Below are 23,259 nucleotides of genomic sequence, written 5' to 3'. Positions count from 1 at the left end.
CTGGTGTGTCAACTGGTACAAAGGGCTCTATGACTGGTAACAGAGGCTACTGGTCTGACTACTGGTACAAAGGGCTCTATGACTGGTAACAGAGTCTACTGGTGTGTCTACTGGTACAAAGGGCTCTATGACGTAACGGAGTCTACTGGTGTGTCTACTGGTACAAAGGGCTCTATGACTGGTAACGGAGTCTACAGGTGTGTCAACTGGTACAAAGGGATCTATAACTGGTAACAGAGTCTACTGGTGTGTCAACTGGTACAAAGGGCTCTATGACTAGTAACATAGTCTACTGGTGTGTCCAGTGGTACAAAGGGCTCTATGACTGGTAATGGAGTCTACTGGTGTGTCAACTGGAACAAAGGCCTCTATGACTGGTAACAGAGGCTACTGGTGTGTCAACTGGTACAAAGGGCTCTATGACTGGTAACGGAGTCTACTGGTGTGTCTACTGGTACAAAGGGCTCTATGACTGGTAACAGAGTCTACTGGTGTGTCAACTGGTACAAAGGGCTCTATGACTGGTAACAGAGTCTACTGGTGTGTCAACTGGTACAAAGGCCTCTATGACTGGTAACGGAGTCTACAGGTGTGTCAACTGGTACAAAGGGATCTATAACTGGTAACAGAGTCTACTGGTGTGTCAACTGGTACAAAGGGCTCTATGAATAGTAACATAGTCTACTGGTGTGTCAACTGGTACAAAGGGCTCTATGACTGGTAGCGGAGTCTACTGGTGTGACTACTGGTACAAAGGGCTCTATGACTGGTAACAGAGGCTACTGGTGTGTCAACTGGTTCAAAGGCCTCTATGACTGGTAACAGAGGCTACTGGTGTGTCAACTGGTACAAAGGGCTCTATGACTGGTAACAGAGGCTACTGGTGTGTCAACTGGTACAAAGGCCTCTATGACTGGTAACAGTGTCTACTGGTGTGTCAAATGGTACAAAGGGCTCTATGACTAGTAACAGAGTCTACTGGTGTGTCAACTGGTACAAAGGGCTCTATGACTGTTAACAGAGTCTACTGGTGTGTCAACTGGTACAAAGGGCTCTATGACTGGTAACAGAGTCTACTGGTGTGACAACTGGTACAAAGGCCTCTATGACTGGTAACAGAGTCTACTGGTGTGTCAACTGGTACAAAGGCCTCTATGACTGGTAACAGAGGCAACTGGTGTGTCAACTGGTACAAAGGGCTCTATGACTGGTAACAGAGGCTACTGGTGTGTCAACTGGAACAAAGGCCTCTATGACTGGTAACGGAGTCTACTGGTGTGTCAACTCGTACAAAGGGCTCTATGACTGGTAACAGAGTCTACTGGTGTGTCAACTGGTACAAAGGCCTCTATGACTGGTAACAGGGTCTACTGGTGTGTCAACTGGTACAAAGGGCTCTATGACTGGTAACAGAGTCTACTGGTGTGTCAACTGGTACAAAGGGCTCTATGACTGTTAACATAGTCTACTGGTGTGTCAACTGGTACAAAGGGCTCAATGACTGGTAACAGAGTCTACTGGTGTGTCAACTGGTACAAAGGCCTCTATGACTGGTAACAGAGTCTACTGGTGTGTCAACTGGTACAAAGGGCTCTATGACTGGTAACAGAGTCTACTGGTGTGTCAACTGGTACAAAGGGGCTCTATGACTGGTAACAGAGTCTACTGGTGTGTCAACTGGTACAAAGGGCTCTATGACTGGTAACAGAGTCTACTGGTGTGTCAACTGGTAAAAGGGGCTCTATGACTGGTAACAGAGTCTACTGGTGTGTCAACTGGTACAAAGGGCTCTATGACTGGTAACAGAGTCTACTGGTGTGTCAACTGGTACAAAGGGCTCTATGACTGGTAACAGAGTCTACTGGTGTGTCAACTGGTACAAAGGGCTCTATGACTGGTAACAGAGTCTACTGGTGTGTCAACTGGTACAAAGGGCTCTATGACTGGTAACAGAGTCTACTGGTGTGTCAACTGGTACAAAGGGCTCTATGACTGGTAACAGAGTCTACTGGTGTGTCAACTGGTACAAAGGGCTCTATGACTGGTAACAGAGTCTACTGGTGTGTCAACTGGTACAAAGGCCTCTATGACTGGTAACGGAGTCTATAGGTGTGTCAACTGGTACAAAGGGATCTATAACTGGTAACAGAGTCTACTGGTGTGTCAACTGGTACAAAGGGCTCTATGACTAGTAACATAGTCTACTGGTGTGTCAACTGGTACAAAGGGCTCTATGACTGGTAACGGAGTCTACTGGTGTGACTACTGGTACAAAGGGCTCTATGACTGGTAACAGAGGCTACTGGTGTGTCAACTGGTTCAAAGGCCTCTATGACTGGTAACAGAGGCTACTGGTGTGTCAACTGGTACAAAGGGCTCTATGACTGGTAACAGAGGCTACTGGTGTGTCAACTGGTACAAAGGCCTCTATGACTGGTAACAGTGTCTACTGGTGTGTCAAATGGTACAAAGGGCTCTATGACTGGTAACAGAGTCTACTGGTGTGTCAACTGGTACAAAGGGCTCTATGACTGTTAACAGAGTCTACTGGTGTGTCAACTGGTACAAAGGGCTCTATGACTGGTAACAGAGTCTACTGGTGTGACAACTGGTACAAAGGCCTCTATGACTGGTAACAGAGTCTACTGGTGTGTCAACTGGTACAAAGGCCTCTATGACTGGTAACAGAGGCTACTGGTGTGTCAACTGGTACAAAGGGCTCTATGACTGGTAACAGAGGCTACTGGTGTGTCAACTGGAACAAAGGCCTCTATGACTGGTAACGGAGTCTACTGGTGTGTCAACTCGTACAAAGGGCTCTATGACTGGTAACAGAGTCTACTGGTGTGTCAACTGGTACAAAGGCCTCTATGACTGGTAACGGGGTCTACTGGTGTGTCAACTGGTACAAAGGGCTCTATGACTGGTAACAGAGTCTACTGGTGTGTCAACTGGTACAAAGGGCTCTATGACTGTTAACATAGTCTACTGGTGTGTCAACTGGTACAAAGGGCTCAATGACTGGTAACAGAGTCTACTGGTGTGTCAACTGGTACAAAGGCCTCTATGACTGGTAACAGAGTCTACTGGTGTGTCAACTGGTACAAAGGGCTCTATGACTGGTAACAGAGTCTACTGGTGTGTCAACTGGTACAAAGGGCTCTATGACTGGTAACATAGTCTACTGGTGTGTCAACTGGTACAAAGGGCTCTATGACTGGTAACAGAGTCTACTGGTGTGTCAACTGGTAAAAGGGCTCTATGACTGGTAACAGAGTCTACTGGTGTGTCAACTGGTACAAAGGGCTCTATGACTGGTAACAGAGTCTACTGGTGTGTCAACTGGTACAAAGGGCTCTATGACTGGTAACAGAGTCTACTGGTGTGTCAACTGGTACAAAGGGCTCTATGACTGGTAACAGAGTCTACTGGTGTGTCAACTGGTAAAAGGGCTCTATGACTGGTAACAGAGTCTACTGGTGTGTCAACTGGTACAAAGGGCTCTATGACTGGTAACAGAGTCTACTGGTGTGTCAACTGGTACAAAGGGCTCTATGACTGGTAACAGAGTCTACTGGTGTGTCAACTGGTACAAAGGCCTCTATGGCTGGTAACAGTGTCTACTGGTGTGTCAACTGGTACAAAGGGCTCTATGACTGGTAACAGAGGCTACTGGTGTGTCAACTGGTACAAAGGCCTCTATGACTGGTAACAGTGTCTACTGATGTGTCAACTGGTACAAAGGCCTCTATGACTGGTAACATAGTCTACTGGTGTGTCAACTGGTACAAAGGCCTCTATGACTGGTAACATAGTCTACTGGTGTGTCAACTGGTACAAAGGCCTCTATGACTGGTAACAGAGTCTACTGGTGTGTCAACTGGTACAAAGGGCTCTATGACTGGTAACAGAGTCTACTGGTGTGTCAACTGGTACAAAGGGCTCTATGACTCTATGAAGTATAAGATGTAAAGTGTTGCTGTTTTTCCTCTCTCCTTGCTGTTGTAGTTATGATGCCATCCCTCCATGTCTGTTTGAGTACGCGTCCTGTCACAGAGGGAAATGTTCCTGTACGTTTGAGACCTTCTCACAACTCAGGTGAGATATATTGTCATTCTACTGTAATCATCCCTGCCTCATTCTATTCTACTGTAATCATCCCTGCCTATTATATTCTACTGTAATAATCCCTGCCTCATTCTATTCTACTGTAATCATCCCTGCCTATTATATTCTACTGTAATCATCCCTGCCTGTTCTATTATACTGTAATCATCCCTGCCTATTCTACTGTAAACATCGCTGCCTATTCTATTCTACTGTAATCATCCCTGCCTATTCTGTTCTATTGTAATCATCGCTGTCTGTTCTATTCTACTGTAATCACCCCTGCCTATTCTACTGTAATCATCGCTCCCTATTCTATTCTACTGTAAACATCGCTGCCTATTCTATTCTACTGTAATCATCACTGCCTGTTCTATTCTACTGTAATCATCCCTGCCAATTCTACTGTAATCATCACTCCCTATTCTATTCTACTGTAATTATCACTGCCTCTGCTATTCTGCTGTAATCACCGCTGCATATTCTATTCTACTGTAGTCATCACTGCCTATTCTATTCTACTATAATCATCCTTGCCAATTCTACTGTAATCATCGCGGCCTATTCTATTCTACTGTAATCATCCATGCCTCATTATATTTTACTGTAATCATCCCTGCCTGTTCTATTCTACTGTAATCATCCCTGTCTAGTCTACTGTAATCATCACTGCCTATTCTACTGTAATCATCACTGCCTATTCTATTCTACTGTAATCATCCCTGCATATTATATTCTACTGTGATCATCCCTGCCTGTTATATTATACTGTAATCATCCCTGCCTATTCTATTCTACTGTAATCATCCCTGCCTGTTCTATTCTACTGTAATCATCCCTGCATATTCTACTGTAATCATTGCTGCCTGTTATATTTTACTGTAATCATCACTGCCTGTTCTATTCTACTGTAATCACTGTTGCCTGTTCTATTATACTTTAATCATCCCTGCCTATTCTACTGTAATCATCACTGCCTGTTATATTAGACTGTAATCATCCCTGTCTAGTATATTCTACTGTAATCATCCCTGCCTGTTCTATTCTAATGTAATCATCACTGCCTATTCGATTCTACTGTAATCATCCCTGCCTCATTATATTCTACTGTAATCATCCCGCCTATTTGATTATACTGTAATCATCACTGCCTGTTCTATTCTACTGTAATCATCACTGCCTGTTCTATTCTACTGTAATCATCCCTGCCTCATTCTATTCTACTGTAATCATCACTGCATGTTCTATTCTACTGTAATCATCCCTGCATATTCTACTGTAATCATCACTGCATGTTCTATTCTACTGTAATCATCCCTGCCTATTCTACTGTAATCATCGCTGTCTATTATATTCTACTGTAATCATCCCTGCCTGTTCTATTCTACTGTAATCATCCCTGCCTATTCTACTGTAATTATTGATGTCTATTATATTCTACTGTAATCATTGTTGCCTGTTCTATTCTACTGTAATCATTGTTGCCTGTTCTATTCTACTGTAATCATCCCTGCCTCATTCTATTCTACTGTAATCATCCCTGTCTATTCTACTGTAATCATCACTGCCTGTTCTATTCTACTGTAATCATCCCTGCCTGTTCTATTCTACTGTAATCATCCCTGCCTGTTCTATTCTACTGTAATCATCCCTGCCTATTCTACTGTAATCATCACTGCCTGTTCTATTCTACTGTAATCATCCCTGCCTGTTCTATTCTACTGTAATCATCCCTTCCTATTCTATTCTACTGTAATCATCCCTGCATGTTCTATTCTACTGTAATCATCCCTGCCTATTCTATTCTACTGTAATCATCCCTGCCTATTCTATTCTACTGTGATCATCCCTGCTTGTTATTTTCTACTGTAATCATCCCTGCCTATTCTATTCTACTGTAATCATCGCTGCCTATTCTATTATACTGTAATCATCCCTGCCTGTTCTATTCTACTGTAATCATCCCTGCCTGTTCTATTCTACTGTAATCATCCCTGCCTATTATATTCTACTGTAATCATCACCACCTGTTCTATTCTACTGTAATCATCCCTGCCTGTTCTATTCTACTGTAATCATCCCTTCCTATTCTATTCTACTGTAATCATCCCTACCTGTTCTATTCTACTGTAATCATCCCTGCCTATTCTATTCTACTGTAATCATCCCTGCCTGTTCTATTCTACTGTAATCATTGCTGCCTGTTCTATTCTACTGTAATCATCCCTGCCTATTCTATTCTACTGTAATCATCCCTGCCTATTCTATTCTACTGTAATCATCCCTGCATATTCTACTGTAATCATTGCTGCCTATTATATTCTACTGTAACCACTGTTGCCTGTTCTATTATACTCTAATCATCCCTGCCTATTCTATTCTCCTGTAATCATCACTGCCTCTGCTATTCTACTCTAATCATCCCTGCCTATTCTGTTCTACTGTAATCATCCCTGCCTATTCTATTCTACTGTAATCATCCCTGCCTATTCTACTGTAATCACCACTGCCTGTTCTATTCTACTGTAATCATCCCTGCCTATTATTTTCAACTGTAATCATCACTGCCTGTTCCATTCTACTGTAATCATCCCTGCCTATTCTACTGTAATCATCCCTGCCTGTTCTATTCTACTGTAATCATCACTGCCTATTCGATTCTACTGTAATCATCACTGCCTATTTGATTATACTGTAATCATCACTGCCTATTCGATTATACTGTAATCATCACTGCCTATTCAATTATACTGTAATCATCGCTGCCTATTCGATTCTACTGTAATCATCACTGCCTATTCGATTCTACTGTAATCATCACTGCCTATTCGATTCTACTGTAATCATCACTGCCTATTCGATTATACTGTAATCATCACTGCCTATTCAATTCTACTGTAATCATCACTGCCTGTTCTATTCTACTGTAATCATCCCTGCCCATTCTGTTCTACTGTAATCATCCCTGCCTATTCGATTCTACTGTAATCATCCCTGCCTCATTCTATTCTACTGTAATCATCCCTGCCTCATTCTATTCTACTGTAATCAGCACTGCCTATTCTACTGTAATCATCCCTGCCTCATTCTATTCTACTGTAATCATCCCTGCCTCATTATATTCTACTGTAATCATCCCCGCCTATTCGATTATACTGTAATCATCACTGCCTATTCGATTCTACTGTAATCATCCCTGCCTATTCTACTGTAATCATCCCTGCCTCATTATATTCCACTGTAATCATCCCTGCCTGTTATATTCTACTGTAATCATCCCCGCCTATCCGATTATACTGTAATCATTACTGCCTATTCTACTGTAATCATCCCTGCCTCATTCTATTCTACTGTAATCATCCCCGCCTCATTATATTCTACTGTAATCATCCCCGCCTATTCGATTATACTGTAATCATCACTGCCTATTCGATTCTACTGTAATCATCCCTGCCTATTCTACTGTAATCATCCCTGCCTCATTATATTCTACTGTAATCATCCCTGCCTCATTATATTCTACTGTAATCATCCCCGCCTATTCGATTATACTGTAATCGTCACTGCCTATTCGATTCTACTCTAATCATCACTGCCTATTCTACTGTAATCATCCCTGCCTCATTATATTCTACTGTAATCATCCCTGCCTCATTCTATTCTACTGTAATCATCCCTGCCTCATTATATTATACTGTAATCATCCCTGCCTATTCTGTTCTACTGTAATCATCCCTGTCTATTCTATTCTACTGTAATCATCCCTGCCTATTCTACTGTAATCACCACTGCCTGTTCTATTCTACTGTAATCATCCCTGCCTATTATTTTCAACTGTAATCATCACTACCTGTTCCATTCTACTGTAATCATCCCTGCCTATTCTACTGTAATCATCCCTGCCTGTTCTATTCTACTGTAATCATCCCTGCCTATTCGATTCTACTGTAATCATCACTGCCTATTTGATTATACTGTAATCATCACTGCCTATTCGATTATACTGTAATCATCACTGCCTATTCAATTATACTGTAATCATCGCTGCCTATTCGATTCTACTGTAATCATCACTGCCTATTCGATTCTACTGTAATCATCACTGCCTATTCGATTCTACTGTAATCATCACTGCCTATTCGATTATACTGTAATCATCACTGCCTATTCAATTCTACTGTAATCATCACTGCCTGTTCTATTCTACTGTAATCATCCCTGCCCATTCTGTTCTACTGTAATCATCCCTGCCTATTCGATTCTACTGTAATCATCCCTGCCTCATTCTATTCTACTGTAATCATCCCTGCCTCATTCTATTCTACTGTAATCAGCACTGCCTATTCTACTGTAATCATCCCTGCCTCATTATATTCTACTGTAATCATCCCTGCCTCATTATATTCTACTGTAATCATCCCCGCCTATTCGATTATACTGTAATCATCACTGCCTATTCGATTCTACTGTAATCATCCCTGCCTATTCTACTGTAATCATCCCTGCCTCATTCTATTCTACTGTAATCATCCCTGCCTGTTATATTCTACTGTAATCATCCCCGCCTATCCGATTATACTGTAATCATCACTGCCTATTCTACTGTAATCATCCCTGCCTCATTCTATTATACTGTAATCATCCCCGCCTCATTATATTCTACTGTAATCATCCCCGCCTATTCGATTATACTGTAATCATCACTGCCTATTCGATTCTACTGTAATCATCCCTGCCTATTCTACTGTAATCATCCCTGCCTCATTATATTCTACTGTAATCATCCCTGCCTCATTATATTCTACTGTAATCATCCCCGCCTATTCGATTATACTGTAATCGTCACTGCCTATTCGATTCTACTCTAATCATCACTGCCTATTCTACTGTAATCATCCCTGCCTCATTATATTCTACTGTAATCATCCCTGCCTCATTCTATTCTACTGTAATCATCCCTGCCTCATTATATTATACTGTAATCATCCCCGCCTATTCGATTATACTGTAATCGTCACTGCCTATTCGATTCTACTGTAATCATCACTGCCTATTCTACTGTAATCATCCCTGCCTCATTCTATTCTACTGTAATTATCCCCGCCTATTCGAATCTACTGTAATCATCACTGCCTATTCGATTCTACTGTAATCATCACTGCCTATTCGATTATACTGTAATCATCACTGCCTATTCAATTCTACTGTAATCATCACTTCCTGTTCTATTCTACTGTAATCATCGCTGCCTATTCGATTCTACTGTAATCATCACCGCCTATTCGAATATACTGTAATCATCACTGCCTATTCGATTATACTGTAATCATCACTGCCTATTCGATTATACTGTAATCATCACTGCCTATTCAATTATACTGTAATCATCGCTGCCTATTCGATTCTACTGTAATCATCACTGCCTATTCGATTCTACTGTAATCATCACTGCCTATTCGATTCTACTGTAATCATCACTGCCTATTCGATTATACTGTAATCATCACTGCCTATTCAATTCTACTGTAATCATCACTGCCTGTTCTATTCTACTGTAATCATCCCTGCCCATTCTGTTCTACTGTAATCATCCCTGCCTATTCGATTCTACTGTAATCATCCCTGCCTCATTCTATTCTACTGTAATCATCCCTGCCTCATTCTATTCTACTGTAATCATCACTGCCTATTCTACTGTAATCATCCCTGCCTCATTCTATTCTACTGTAATCATCCCTGCCTATTCAATTATACTGTAATCATCACTGCCTATTTGATTATACTGTAATCATCCCTGCCTGTTCTATTCTACTGTAATCATCCCTGACTATTCGATTCTACTGTAATCACCACTGTTTTTAATGGTGTTTCTCCTCAGTAACCCCCACGTATAATAGTAATAATATACTAATGTAATAATCATATTGTCCCCCCCAATAGTCCAGCGACTTCAGCCTCTCAGGCTCTGTCTCCATCTATTCTATTCTACTGTAATCCTCACTGTCCTGTATGTTGTTTAGTAACCCCCGGGTATAACAGTAATGTAATAATCATATTGTTCCCCCAGTAGTCCAGCGACCCCAGTCTCCCAGGCCCCGTCTCAGTCTGTAAAGAAGAGGAAGGTATCTCTACTGTTTGACCACATGGAGCCGGATGAGATGGCCGAACACCTCTCCTACCTGGAGTTCAAAAACTTCTGCAACGTCTCGGTGAGGGAGGGAGGGAGGGAGGGAGAGAGAGAGGGAGTCAGCCAGCCAGCCAGTCAGTCAGCCAGTCAGTCAATCAGTCAGCTAGCCATTTAGTCAGTCAGTTAAGCAGTCAGTTAGTTAGCCAGTCAGTCAGTCAATATGTGTGTTTGAGGTGGACTACATTACAGTTGGACTGTGAATCACTGATCTACAAATCACCTTGCATCCCAAATTACTACTCATTATGTGATCAAGATTCTAAAATCTTTGCAGAGCCTAAGAATGATCCCCTCAAATGCTGTAATTTTATTTGCCCCCCCCCCTCCAAAGATTAACACTGCAAGGAAGGTTCATTTAAATTGAGCCATCGATAAAATAAAAAAATCAGTTTGTTAAAGACATGCTCCGTTTAAACCTCCCGCTTTGGGCTGGATGTGTCAATACAGTGAGGGAAAAAAGTATTTGATCCCTGCTGATTTTGTACGTTTGCCCACTGACAAAGACATGATCAGTCTATAATTTTAATGGTAGGTTTATTTGAACAGTGAGAGACAGAATAACAACAACAAAAATCCAGAAAAACGCATGTCAAAAATGTTATAAATTGAGTTGCATTTTAATGAGGGAAATAAGTATTTGACCCCTCTGCAAAACATGACTTAGTACTTGGTGGCAAAACCCTTGTTGGCAATCACAGATGTCAGACGTTTCTTGTAGTTGGCCACCAGGTTTGCACACATCTCAGGAGGCATTTTGTCCCACTCCTCTTTGCAGATCTTCTCCAAATCATTAAGGTTTCGAGCCTGACTTTTGGCAACTCGTACCTTCAGCTCCCTCCACAGATTTTCTATGGGATTAAGGTCTGGAGACTGGCTAGGCCACTCCAGGACCTTAATGTGCTTCTTCTTGAGCCACTCCTTTGTTGCCTTGGCCATGTGTTTTGGGTCATTGTCATGCTGGAATATCCATCCACAACCAATTTTCAATGCCCTGGCTGAGGGAAGGAGGTTTCTCACCCAAGATTTGACGGTACATGGCCCCGTCAATCGTCCCTTTGATGCGGTGAAGTTGTCCTGTCCCCTTAGCAGAAAAACACCCCCAAAGCATAATGTTTCCACCTCCATGTTTGACGGTGGGGATGGTGTTCTTGGGGTCATAGGCAGCATTCCTCCTCCTCCAAACACAGTGAGTTGAGTCGATGCCAAAGAGCTTGATTTTGGTCTCATCTGACCACAACACTTTCACCCAGTTCTCCTCTGAATCATTCAGATGTTCATTGGCAAACTTGAGACGGGCCTGTATATGTGCTTTCTTGAGCAGGGGGACCTTGCGGGCGCTGCAGGATTTCAGTCCTTCACGGCGTAGTGTGTTACCAATTGTTTTCTTGGTGACTATGGTCCCAGCTGCCTTGAGATCATTGACAAGATCCTCCCGTGTAGTTCTGGGCTGCTTCCTCACCGTTCTCATGATCATTACAACTCCACAAGGTGAGATCTTGCATGGAGCCCCAGGACGATGGAGATCGACAGTTATTTTGTGTTTCTTCCATTTGCGAATAATCGCACCAACTGTTGTCACCTTCTCACCAAGCTGCTTGGCGATGGTCTTGTAGCCCATTCCAGCCTTGTGTAGGTCTACAATCTTGTCCCTGACATCCTTGGAGAGCTCTTTGGTCTTGGCCATGGTGGAGAGTTTGGAATCTGATTGATTGATTGCTTCTGTGGACAAGTGTCTTTTATACAGGTAACAAACGGAGATTAGGAGCACTCCCTTTAAGAGTGTGCTCCTAATCTCAGCTTGTTACCTGTATAAAAGACACCTGGGAGCCAGAAATCTTTCTGATTGAGAGGGGGTCAAATACTTATTTCCATCATTAAATGCAAATCAATTTATAAAATTTTTGACTTGCGTTTTTCTGGATTCTTTTGTTATTCTGTCTCTCACTGTTCAAATAAACCTACCATTAAAATTATAGACTGATCATTTCTTTGTCAGTGGGAAAAACGTACAAAATCAGCAGGGGATCAAATACTTTTTCCCTCACTGTATGTAGTTCATACATGGATAATCTATGAGCAGAATTATTGTTTTACCTCAGTTAGCCACGAATTCCCTAGTTTGAAAGTGAGTGTTTTCTGGAAGCTGTGCGGCACCATTTTCCCCCACGTGGGCCAGCCCCCTAGAAATTCGATGAACCCTTATCTTTGCCATTTGAGTGACAGCTAGCAAGATGCACACACAGCAGAGAGAGAGATAGCAATGTGAAATAGTACGCAATTTTCGGGGACCACTTTTGGCTCGTGAGCTCTACTTAAAGAACTACTGGATAAAAATGTATTCAAAAGTAGCGGAGAATGTTTTTAACAAGTTCATGTCCTGTCTTACCTGTCTCTCTCTCTCTGTCCTCTCCTGTGTGTGTCCTGTCTTACCTGTCTCTCTCTCTCTGTCCTCTCCTGTGTGTCCTGTCTTTCCTGTCTCCTGTCTCTCTCTCTGTCCTCTCCTGTGTGTCCTGTCTTACCCGTCTCTCCTGTCTTACCCGTCTGTCCTGTCCTACCTGTCTGTCCTTTCCTGCCCTGCGTCAGTTCCTGGACTACCGTAGCTACGTGGTGCGTGGCTCTGTGAGGGACAACCCATCCCTGGAGCGCAGTGTCATGATGTGTAACGGCGTGTCTCAGTGGGTCCAGCTGATGATTCTCAGCAGACACACTGCACAGCAGAGAGCCCAGGTCTTCACCAAGTTCATACACGTAGCCCAGGTAACCTAGAAACACACAACCAGCTAGTGTATGTACTGTCTATGAAGTGTGGGAGTAGTTTCCATGAAAGAAGAGTTCATTTTAGAAGTGTCTGCCAGTGGCGGTTGGTGACGTTTAAGATGAGGGAGGACAATCATTGTTTTTATGAGCACGGCCTTATTTCTATTACAGCATATCGGATGACTGTCATTCATATTCCGTTCACCCAGTTCAATGTAACACTGATACGTTTAGGCTACTACATGACACTCAAATGTTCCCTATACCCATCATGAGTTTCCTACAACCTAGCCTATGAATGAAAGTTTACAACGTAGGTGCACAGGTCGAGAGAAAAATGGGAGTAATCAAAGTGAAAGACATTGACACATTCAATACCGCCTTGCACACTCTTGCCTGCATCTAGCTGATCTAGGGTGTAATCATTAGTCCAACAGATGGACAAATTCAAGTATGTTTATCCCTGTTTCGTTCAATTTGCTTCTGTTTCAGAAATGTTTTTCAACAGAATCGGCAGAATGAGTACACACCTGATCACACGCTAACACTGTTCACTTTCGCTTGTTGTATAATTCCTCCTCTCACCTTTTCCCTTCGCTTGTGGACTTCAGTGAACAACACATCAGCTGTCTGTGACCAGGCGAAAAAACCTTTCCAAGCCAAACCTTCATATCCTAACCGCTAACCGCTACACTTGGAAGAGTTCCAGTGTTGGATAGCCATAGCCAGTTAGCTAACTTAGCATCCCTCTCTGCTTGAGGGGGGTGTTTGAGTAGGCTAAACTAGCTAGCTGCATAGCTAAGTGAAAGTGAAAAAACATACAAGGAAATATAGCTAGCTCTCTCTCGCTCTTGCTTCTCCTTCATTTAAAAAAATGATTAGTTCAAAACTGTTTAACTATTGTCTTTCTCTTTGAGTCAACTACTCACCACATTTTATGCACTGCAGTGCTAGCTAGCTGTAGCTTATGCTTTCAGTACTAGATTCATTCTCTGATCATTTGATTGGGCGGAAGACATGTCAGTTCATGCTGCAAGAGCTCTGATAGGTTGGAGGACGTCCTCCGGAAATGTTGTCATAGTTACTGTATAAGTCTATGGAAGGGGGTGAGAACAATGAGCCTCCTAGGTTTTGTATTGAAGTCAATGTACCCAGAGGAGGACGGAAGCTAGCTGTCCTCCGGCTACACCATGGTGCTACCCTACAGAGTGCTGTTGAGGATACTGTAGGAAGGAAGGATAACTTTAAAATTGTGACTATTTTTATTCTTATGAAATTCACTGAGGATGGTCTTCCCCTTGTGTCTGCTGAGATAAGTTCCCTTTTCTTTAGAATCCAGAACAACTACTTCCTGAGATGACAAATAAACCTATTTTCTGTGTCCCCCCCTCCTCCTCCTCCCACTGTAGAGGCTGCATGCACTGCAGAACTTCAACACTCTGATGGCAGTGACAGGTGGTCTTTGTCACAGCTCCATTTCTCGTCTGAAGGACACCGCCAGTCTGCTACCCCCTGACATCACTAAGGTCAGCCCTAACCCTAACCTAGCTGATGGGATCAAACGGCTTTTATCATCGTTAGCTGTGATAGCCCTTGATCACTATTTATCCATAAGCAGCAGCTTTTCTACCTTCCTTTACATGGCAATACTTTCTTAACTCTCGACTTGGAAGTCATTGGTGTTCTAAACTCCCATGGCTAGTTGCAGGGGGAACGTTTGAATTTAGAAAATGCTCCGCTATTAAATGAAATAGATTTTTCGCTCCATTAAGTAATCCAACGATGTATAATATGCCGCCATCTTGTCTATTTCTGATCTTCTCTCACATTGATTGAGACAGGTGGGTGTCAACTCCAGTGCTGCACGTCATGAGCGAGACTCCGAAATCGAGTGTCGCTTTGAATGACACTCACCTGGAACCCGAAATCAAGTGTCGCTTTGAATGACACTCGCCTGGCTCGATCAATGAGAGAAGATCAGAAATAGACAAGATGGCGGCATTACGTTGTTGGATTACTTCACGAAGCAAAAAGTGATTTCATTCAAACCTTCCATTGGCGGTTTAAGATGATGGAGGACTAATATTCCTTTATGAGCAGGCCTTATTTCTATTACAGTATATTGGATGACTGTCATTTATATTCCGTTCACCCAGTTCAATGTAACACGGATAGGTTTAGGCTACTACATGACACTCAAATGTTCCCTGTACCCATCATGAGTTTCCTACAACCTAGTCTATGAATGAAAGCTTACAACGTAGTTGCACAGGTCGAGAGAAATCTGAGTAATCAAGGTGACAGACATTGACACATTCAATACCGCCTTGCACACTCTTGCCTGCATCTAGCTGATCTAGGATGTCATCATTAGTCCAACAGTTGCAAACAAGAGTTTCTATTGGTCAAATTCTGGTGAGTTTATCCCCGTTTAGTTCCGTACGCTTCTGTTTAAGGAATGTTTTTCAACAGAATCGGCGGAATGAATACACCCCTGATCACACGCAAACACAGTTCATTTTCATAGCAGCCACATACAAACAGCATGATCCCTTTGATCGTTGTATAATCCCTTCTCTCATCTACATGCTCTCTTCCTCTCACCTTTTCCCTTCGCTTGTGGACTTCAGTGCTCAACACATCAGCTGTCTGTGACCAGGCAAAAAAAACTTTCCAAGCCAAACCTTCATAACATAACCACTAAACACAGCCTACATCGTTGTCACCATATTAGCTAACGTCATAGTCAACATAGCTACTAGAACTAACGCGTTAGTAAACCCACTACAATCATGCATTACAGTGTACAGTCAGCAAGCAGTTTAGCAGTTACACCGAAGGGCCCCGGGTGGCAATAAATTCATAACACCAAAAGCTTACCTTGACTTGGAAGAGTTCCAGTGTTGGATAGCCATAGCCAGCTAGCTAACATAGCATCCCTCTCTATTTGAGCAGGGTGTTTTAGTAGGCTAAACTAGCTAGCTGCATTCGCTAGCTACGTAAGTGAAAGTGAAAGAAATACTACGGAATATAGATCTCTCTCGCTCTCTTCTCCTTCATTTTTGAAGAAATTATTTTGTTCAAAACTGTTCAACTATTGTCTTTCTTTCTCTTTGAGTCAACTACTCACCACATTTTATGCACTGCAGTTCTAGCTAGCTGTAGCTTATGCTTTCAGTACTAGATTCATTCTCTGATAATTTGATTGGGTGGACAACATGTTCATGCTGCAAGAGCTCTGATAGGTTGGGGGACATCCTCCGGAAGTTGTCTTAATTACTGTGTAAATCTATGGAAGGGGGTGAGAACCACGAGCCTCCTAGGTTTTGTATTGAAGTCAATGTACCCAGAGGAGGACGGAAACTAGCTGTCCTCCAGCTACACCATGGTGCTACCCAACAGAGTGCTGTTGAGGCTACTGTAGACTTTCATTGCAAAACAGTGTGTTTTAATCAATTATTTGGTGACGTGAATATATTTAGTATAATTGTATCTAAAAAGGATAACTTTTTTCATGTTTCACTACTTTTTTAAAAAATGAAATTCACTGAAGAGGATGGTCCTCTCATTCCCCCTCTGAGGAGCCTCCACTGAAACCTTCCCCCTGAAACTTGCCATGGGTGTTTAGAAGAAACCGCTGACTTCCATGTAGGTCCTCTCATCTCCTCTCTTCCTTTTCCTCCCCTCTTCTTCTCTCCCCCTCCTCTCCAGGCCCTGAGTGAAATGACAGAGCTGCTGTCATCCTCCAGTAACTATAGTAACTACCGGCGGGTGTACAGTGAGTGTTCAGGGTTTAAGGTGCCTATCCTGGGGGTCCACTTGAAGGACCTGATCTCCCTGAATGAGGCCCTGCCAGACTACCTGGAGGAGCAGAAGATTAACCTGGGGAAGCTGCAGCACCTGTACTCTAACATCTCTGACCTGCTGTCTGTGCACTCCTGCTCCCCTCCGTTTGAGGCCAACAAGGACCTGCTGCATCTACTCACCGTGAGATTTCTATTGTATCTTTATTTAAACAAGGCAGTCCCACTGAGATTTCTATTGTATCTTTATTTAAACAAGGCAGTCCCACTGAGATGTCTATTGTATCTTTATTTAAACAAGGCAGTCCCACTGAGATTTCTATTGTATCTTTATTTAAACAAGGCAGTCCCACTGAGATTTCTATTGTATCTTTATTTAAACAAGGCAGTCCCACTGACCTGTTTCCCAAAGGGAAAGGGGGGAGTTGTTGGAATTGACTGTTGTTATCGGTTATAGGGCTCCGTTTAGTGGTTTTGGAGACTGTGAAAAGCTCCTACTAAGTAGATGTATTGAGAGTTACAGTAGACCTCTTGAAGTAGTCATCACCCTCCTCCCCCCTTAGTGTGTATATTAATGTGTGTCCCCCCCCTTAGTGTATATTAATGTGTGTCCCCCCCCCTTAGTGTGTATATTAATGTGTGTCCCCCCCCCCTTAGTGTATATTAATGTGTGTCCCCCCTTAGTGTGTGTATATTAATGTGTGTCCCCCCTTAGTGTGTATATTAATGTGTGTCCCCCCCCCTTAGTGTGTATATTAATGTGTGTCCCCCCCCCTTAGTGTATATTAATGTGTGTCCCCCCCCCTTAGTGTGTATATTAATGTGTGTCCCCCCCCCTTAGTGTGTATATTAATGTGTGTCCCCCCTTAGTGTGTATATTAATGTGTGTCCCCCCTTAGTGTGTATATTAATGTGTGTCCCCCCTTAGTGTGTATATTAATGTGTGTCCCCCCTTAGTGTGTATATTAATGTGTGTCCCCCCTTAGTGTGTATATTAATGTGTGTCCCCCCTTAGTGTGTATATTAATGTGTGTCCCCCCTTAGTGTGTATATTAATGTGTGTCCCCCCCTTAGTGTGTATATTAATGTGTGTCCCCCCTTAGTGTGTATATTAATGTGTGCCCCCCTTAGTGTATATTAATGTGTGTCCCCCCTTAGTGTGTATATTAATGTGTGTCCCCCCTTAGTGTGTATATTAATGTGTCCCCCCTTAGTGTGTATATTAATGTGTGTCCCCCCCTTAGTGTGTATATTAATGTGTGTCCCCCCTTAGTGTGTATATTAATGTGTCCCCCCTTAGTGTGTATATTAATGTGTGTCCCCCCTTAGTGTGTATATTAATGTGTGTCCCCCCCTTAGTGTGTATATTAATGTGTGTCCCCCCCCCTTAGTGTGTATATTAATGTGTGTCCCCCCCCTTAGTGTGTATATTAATGTGTGTCCCCCCCCTTAGTGTGTATATTAATGTGTGTCCCCCCTTAGTGTGTATATTAATGTGTGTCCCCCCTTAGTGTGTATATTAATGTGTGTGTCCCCCCCAGCTGTCTCTGGATCTGTACTACACAGAATATGTATGTACAGTGAGGGAAAAAAGTATTTGATCCCCTGCTGATTTTGTACGTTTGCCCACTGACAAAGAAATGATCAGTCTATAATTTTAATGGTAGGTTTATTTGAACAGTGAGAGACAGAATAACAACAAAACAATCCAGAAAAACGCATGTCAAAAATGTTATAAATTGATTTGCATTTTAATGAGGGAAATAAGTATTTGACCCCCTCTCAATCAGAAAGATTTCTGGCTCCCAGGTGTCTTTTATACAGGTAATGAGCTGAGATTAGGAGCACACTCTTAAAGGGAGTGCTCCTAATCTCAGCTTGTTACCTGTATAAAATACACCTGTCCACAGAAGCGATCAATCAATCAGATTCCAAACTCTCCACCATGGCCAAGACCAAAGAGCTCTCCAAGGATGTCAGGGACAAGATTGTAGACCTACACAAGGCTGGAATGGGCTACAAGACCATCACCAAGCAGCTTGGAGAGAAGGTGACAACAGTTGGTGCGATTATTCGCAAATGGAAGAAACACAAAAGAACTGTCAATCTCCCTCGGCCTGGGGCTCCATGCAAGATCTCACCTCGTTGCAATGATCATGAGAACGATGAGGAATCAGCCCAGAACTACACGAGAGGATCCATAGTCACCAAGAAAACAATTGGTAACACACTACGCCGTGAAGGACTGAAATCCTGCAGCGCCCGCAAGGTCCCCCTGCTCAAGAAAGCACATATACATGCCCGTCTGAAGTTTGCCAATGAACATCTGAATGATTCAGAGGAAAACTGGGAAAAAGTGTTGTGGTCAGATGAGACCAAAATTGAGCTCTTTGGCATCAACTCAACTCGCCGTGTTTGGAGGAGGAGGAATGCTGCCTATGACCCCAAGAACACCATCCCCACCGTCAAACATGGAGGTGGAAACATTATGCTTTGGGGGTGTTTTTCTGCTAAGGGGACAGGACAACTTCACCGCATCAAAGGGACGATGGACAGGGCCATGTACCGTCAAATCTTGGGTGAGAACCTCCTTCCCTCAGCCAGGGCATTGAAAATGGGTCGTGGATGGATATTCCAGCATGACAATGACCCAAAACACACGGCCAAGGCAACATAGGAGTGGCTCAAGAAGAATCACATTAAGGTCCTGGAGTGGCCTAGCCAGTCTCCAGACCATAATCCCATAGAAAATCTGTGGAGGGAGCTGAAGGTTCGAGTTGCCAAACGTCAGGCTCGAAACCTTAATGACTTGGAGAAGATCTGCAAAGAGGAGTGGGACAAAATCCCTCCTGAGATGTGTGCAAACCTGGTGGCCAACTACAAGAAACGTCTGACCTCTGATTGCCAACAAGGATTTTGCCACCAAGTACTAAGTCATGTTTTGCAGAGGGGTCAAATACTTATTTCCCTCATTAAAATGCAAATCAATTTATAACATTTTTTGACATGCGTTTTTCTGGATTTTGTTGTTGTTATTCTGTCTCTCACTGTTCAAATAAACCTACCATTAAAATTATAGATTGATCATGTCTTTGTCAGTGGGCAAACGTACAAAATCAGCAGGGGATCAAATACTTTTTTCCCTCACTGTATATTAATGTGTGTGTGTGTGTGTGTGTGTGTGTGTGTGTGTGTCCCCAGCTGTCTTTGGATCTGTACTATACAGAGGATGAGATCTATGAGCTATCCTACACCAAGGAACCCAAGAACCCTAAGACACAGGTCAGTACTGGACACCTAAAACATTGTATTGGTCCAATCTAGTGCGGGGAAGTGAATAGACTTGTTCCACATTGCAGCCGACAGTGCAGGCTACTGCCAACTGACCGATCTACAAATCACCTTGTATCATAAATAACTACTCATTATTATTAGTAGATCAGTCAGTCACCATTTACCCACAATGCATCATGGATTTGATGCTCTCAAACACAGTCAATGATTGTACTCTTCGGGAGAAGGGGGGGGAGAATCAAATCTCTAGACTCGTGTGCCAGCCTCATTGACTTCTTCCTAGGTCATTAAACACGGGGGCTGTTGAAAAACACTAGTGTCACTCACTGTCACTCTGCTCCCTCTCTCTCTCTGCCTCTCTCTCTCTTTGCCTCTCAATTTCAATTTAAGGGCTTTATTGGCATGGGAAACGTATGTTAACATTGCCAAAGCAAGTGAAGTAGATAGTAAACAAAAGTGAAATAAACAATTAATATTAACAGTAAACATTACACTCAGAAGTTCCAAAAGAATAAAGACATGTCAAATGTCATATTATGTCTATATACAGTGTTGTAATGATGTACAAATAGTTAAAGTACAAATGGGAAAATAAATCAACATAAATATGGGTTGTATTTACAATGGTGTTTGTTCTTCACTGGTTGCCCTTTTCTTGTGGCAACAGGTCACAAATCTTGCTGCTGTGATGGCACACTGTGGTATATCACCCAGTAGATAAGGGAGTTTATCAAAATTGGATTTGTTTTGGAATTCTTTGTGGGTCTGTGTAAACTGAAGGAAATATGTGTCTCTAATATGGTCATACATTTGGCAGGAAGTTAGGAAGTGCAGCTCAGTTTCCACCTCATTTTGTGGGCAGTGTGCACATAGCCTGTCTTCTCTTGAGAGCCAGGTCTGCCTACGGCGGCCTCTCTCAATAGCAAGGCTATGCTCACTGAGTCTGTACATAGTCAAAGCTTTCCATAAGTTTGGGTCAGTCACAGTGGTCAGGTATTCTGCCACTGTGTACTCTCTGTTTAGAGCCAAATAGCATTCTAGTTTGCTCTGTTTTTTTTGTTAATTCTTTCCAATGTGTGAAGTAATTCTCTTTTTGTTTTCTCGTGATTTGGTTAGGTCTAATTGTGTTCCTCTCTCTCTCTCTCTCTGCCTCTGGTGCTGAAATGCAGTTTATCAACATTATCTATCACCATCATCCTGCCTCCTTTCTTCCTGACCTCTGACTTTACACCCTCTCTGCATCACACTGTGGGTGGAAGCTAGGCTACATCAAAGTTAACCACAAAAAGACTGAGCCTTGACAAAGACGTGTTATGTGGTAGGTGTTTTTACGTGTGCAGTCTTTCATGCCTCCTCCCTCCCTCTCTCTCTCTCTCTCTCTCCCCTCCCTCCCCTCCCCTCCCCTCCCCTCCCCACAGCCTGTAGCACCTGTCAAACCCCCAGTTGTAGCAGAGTGGGGGTCAGGAGTGACTCCGAGGCTGGACCCAGACACCATCTCTAAACACGTCAAACAGATGGTGGATGTGAGTATCAGTCTATCTACACTGTCTGTCTGTCAGTCTACCTACACTGTCTGTCTGTGTGAGTATCTATCCTCAGCAACACTGGGGCTCTTTCTAATTGTATCGCTCCTGATTCGTCACATCCTCTCTCCCCGCCTACTTCTCAAAACCCATTGGAGAAGAATGTCAGAGTTGATGGATCTTCCATATGGAAGGAGGAGGCGAGGAGATAGGAGGCGAGGAATCAAGTAGAGATGAATTGAGATAGAGCCATGAGATGTGTTGCCTGTCTGTGTGTGAGTCATTTCCTCATTACTGTCTAAAGCAGAACTACCTCTACTCTACCACAACACACAATTAACATCATGTACTTTATCTGTTGCCCCCATGGAGATGTATAGAGATCGCAACGTTGTCTCTTTCCCATTATGGTGTCTGTGTGCCCACGGGCAGCGCCATTGAGGATATCTCCATTTTAAAGTAGTCGATTTTTTCTAAATTTGATGTTTGAAAAAAGTGTAAAGCTAATATTGGTGATTGACGTCCACCTGCAGTGCTGGAGTCTTAAACCAAATATTGTGTGTCATTAATTTATTGTGGCCACTAGATGGAGGTGATATAGCTTAAAGCCATTTACAAACTAGGCAAACCAATGGCGAAGGTGCATAAAGATGTCGGAATTCAGATATAACGTAGTTGTTTTAGCACTAATACTCCGAGTGGATATTCATGTAATAACAAGGAATTCCCCTCGGCCACAAATTGGGGAAAACAAACATTCTTTCCTATTGACCCCCAGTGTAAAAGAGCCAACTTCATCGTAGATTTTTTGTTATACAGAAATAACAAAACTTGCCGAAAAGCTGCTGTGTTGTTCAATGTACATGTAATCAGGTCAAAAATCCCGACCTACGGATCGCAATGCTCCCACGTAGGGAAATAGAGCCTGGGGGAAGAGCCTTGTGGCTTCAGGCTACGCTGAGTGGGAAATAGAGCCTGGGGGAAGAGCCCTGTGGCTTCAGGCTATGCTGAGTGGGAAATTGTGGGGACCCGGTGTCCAAGTAGGTTACATGTAACTATAGCTCTATGTGTGGAAAACATTTAATCACAGGTAAGACGTTTAACTTGTTTAGTAGAGTCTGTTTGTAACTCCACTCACTACTTGTACAGTGGGGAAAAAAAATATTTAGTCAGCCACCAATTGTGCAAGTTCTCCCACTTAAAAAGATGAGAGAGGCCTGTAATTTTCATCATAGGTACACGTCAACTATGACAGACAAATTGAGGAAAAGAAATCCAGAAAATCACATTGTAGGATTTTTAATGAATTTATTTGCAAATTATGGTGGAAAATAAGTATTTGGTCACCTACAAACAAGCAAGATTTCTGGCTCTCACAGACCTGTAACTTCTTCTTTAAGAGGCTCCTCTGTCCTCCACTCGTTACCTGTATTAATGGCACCTGTTTGAACTTGTTATCAGTATACAACCTCAAACAGTCACACTCCAAACTCCACTATGGCCAAGACCAAAGAGCTGTCAAAGGACACCAGAAACAAAATTGTAGACCTGCACCAGGCTGGGAAGACTGAATCTGCAATAGGTAAGC

The 23,259-nt window shown here is 42.8% G+C and overlaps 1 protein-coding gene across 2 annotated transcripts in view; it reads left to right on the top strand.

The window, feature by feature from the left end:
• Positions 1-23,259, top strand: part of rasgrp4 (RAS guanyl releasing protein 4) — a 67,497-nt gene that overhangs the window by 34,306 nt on the left and 9,932 nt on the right. The window contains exons 6-12 of one of the 2 annotated variants that reach the window (XM_041878156.2): positions 4,009-4,098; positions 10,178-10,316; positions 12,878-13,051; positions 14,461-14,577; positions 16,763-17,038; positions 20,056-20,136; positions 21,567-21,671. In XM_041878156.2, the coding sequence (XP_041734090.1) occupies positions 4,009-4,098; positions 10,178-10,316; positions 12,878-13,051; positions 14,461-14,577; positions 16,763-17,038; positions 20,056-20,136; positions 21,567-21,671 (982 nt within the window). Of the gene's footprint in view, positions 1-4,008; positions 4,099-10,174; positions 10,317-12,877; positions 13,052-14,460; positions 14,578-16,762; positions 17,039-20,055; positions 20,137-21,566; positions 21,672-23,259 lie in introns of both variants that reach the window. The other variant, XM_041878155.2, reaches the window with a different exon arrangement.

The sequence above is a fragment of the Coregonus clupeaformis genome, chromosome 6, assembly GCF_020615455.1.
Source record: "Coregonus clupeaformis isolate EN_2021a chromosome 6, ASM2061545v1, whole genome shotgun sequence".
NCBI classification, from domain to species: domain Eukaryota; kingdom Metazoa; phylum Chordata; class Actinopteri; order Salmoniformes; family Salmonidae; genus Coregonus; species Coregonus clupeaformis.
This window is presented reverse-complemented; position numbering and strand designations above follow the sequence as displayed.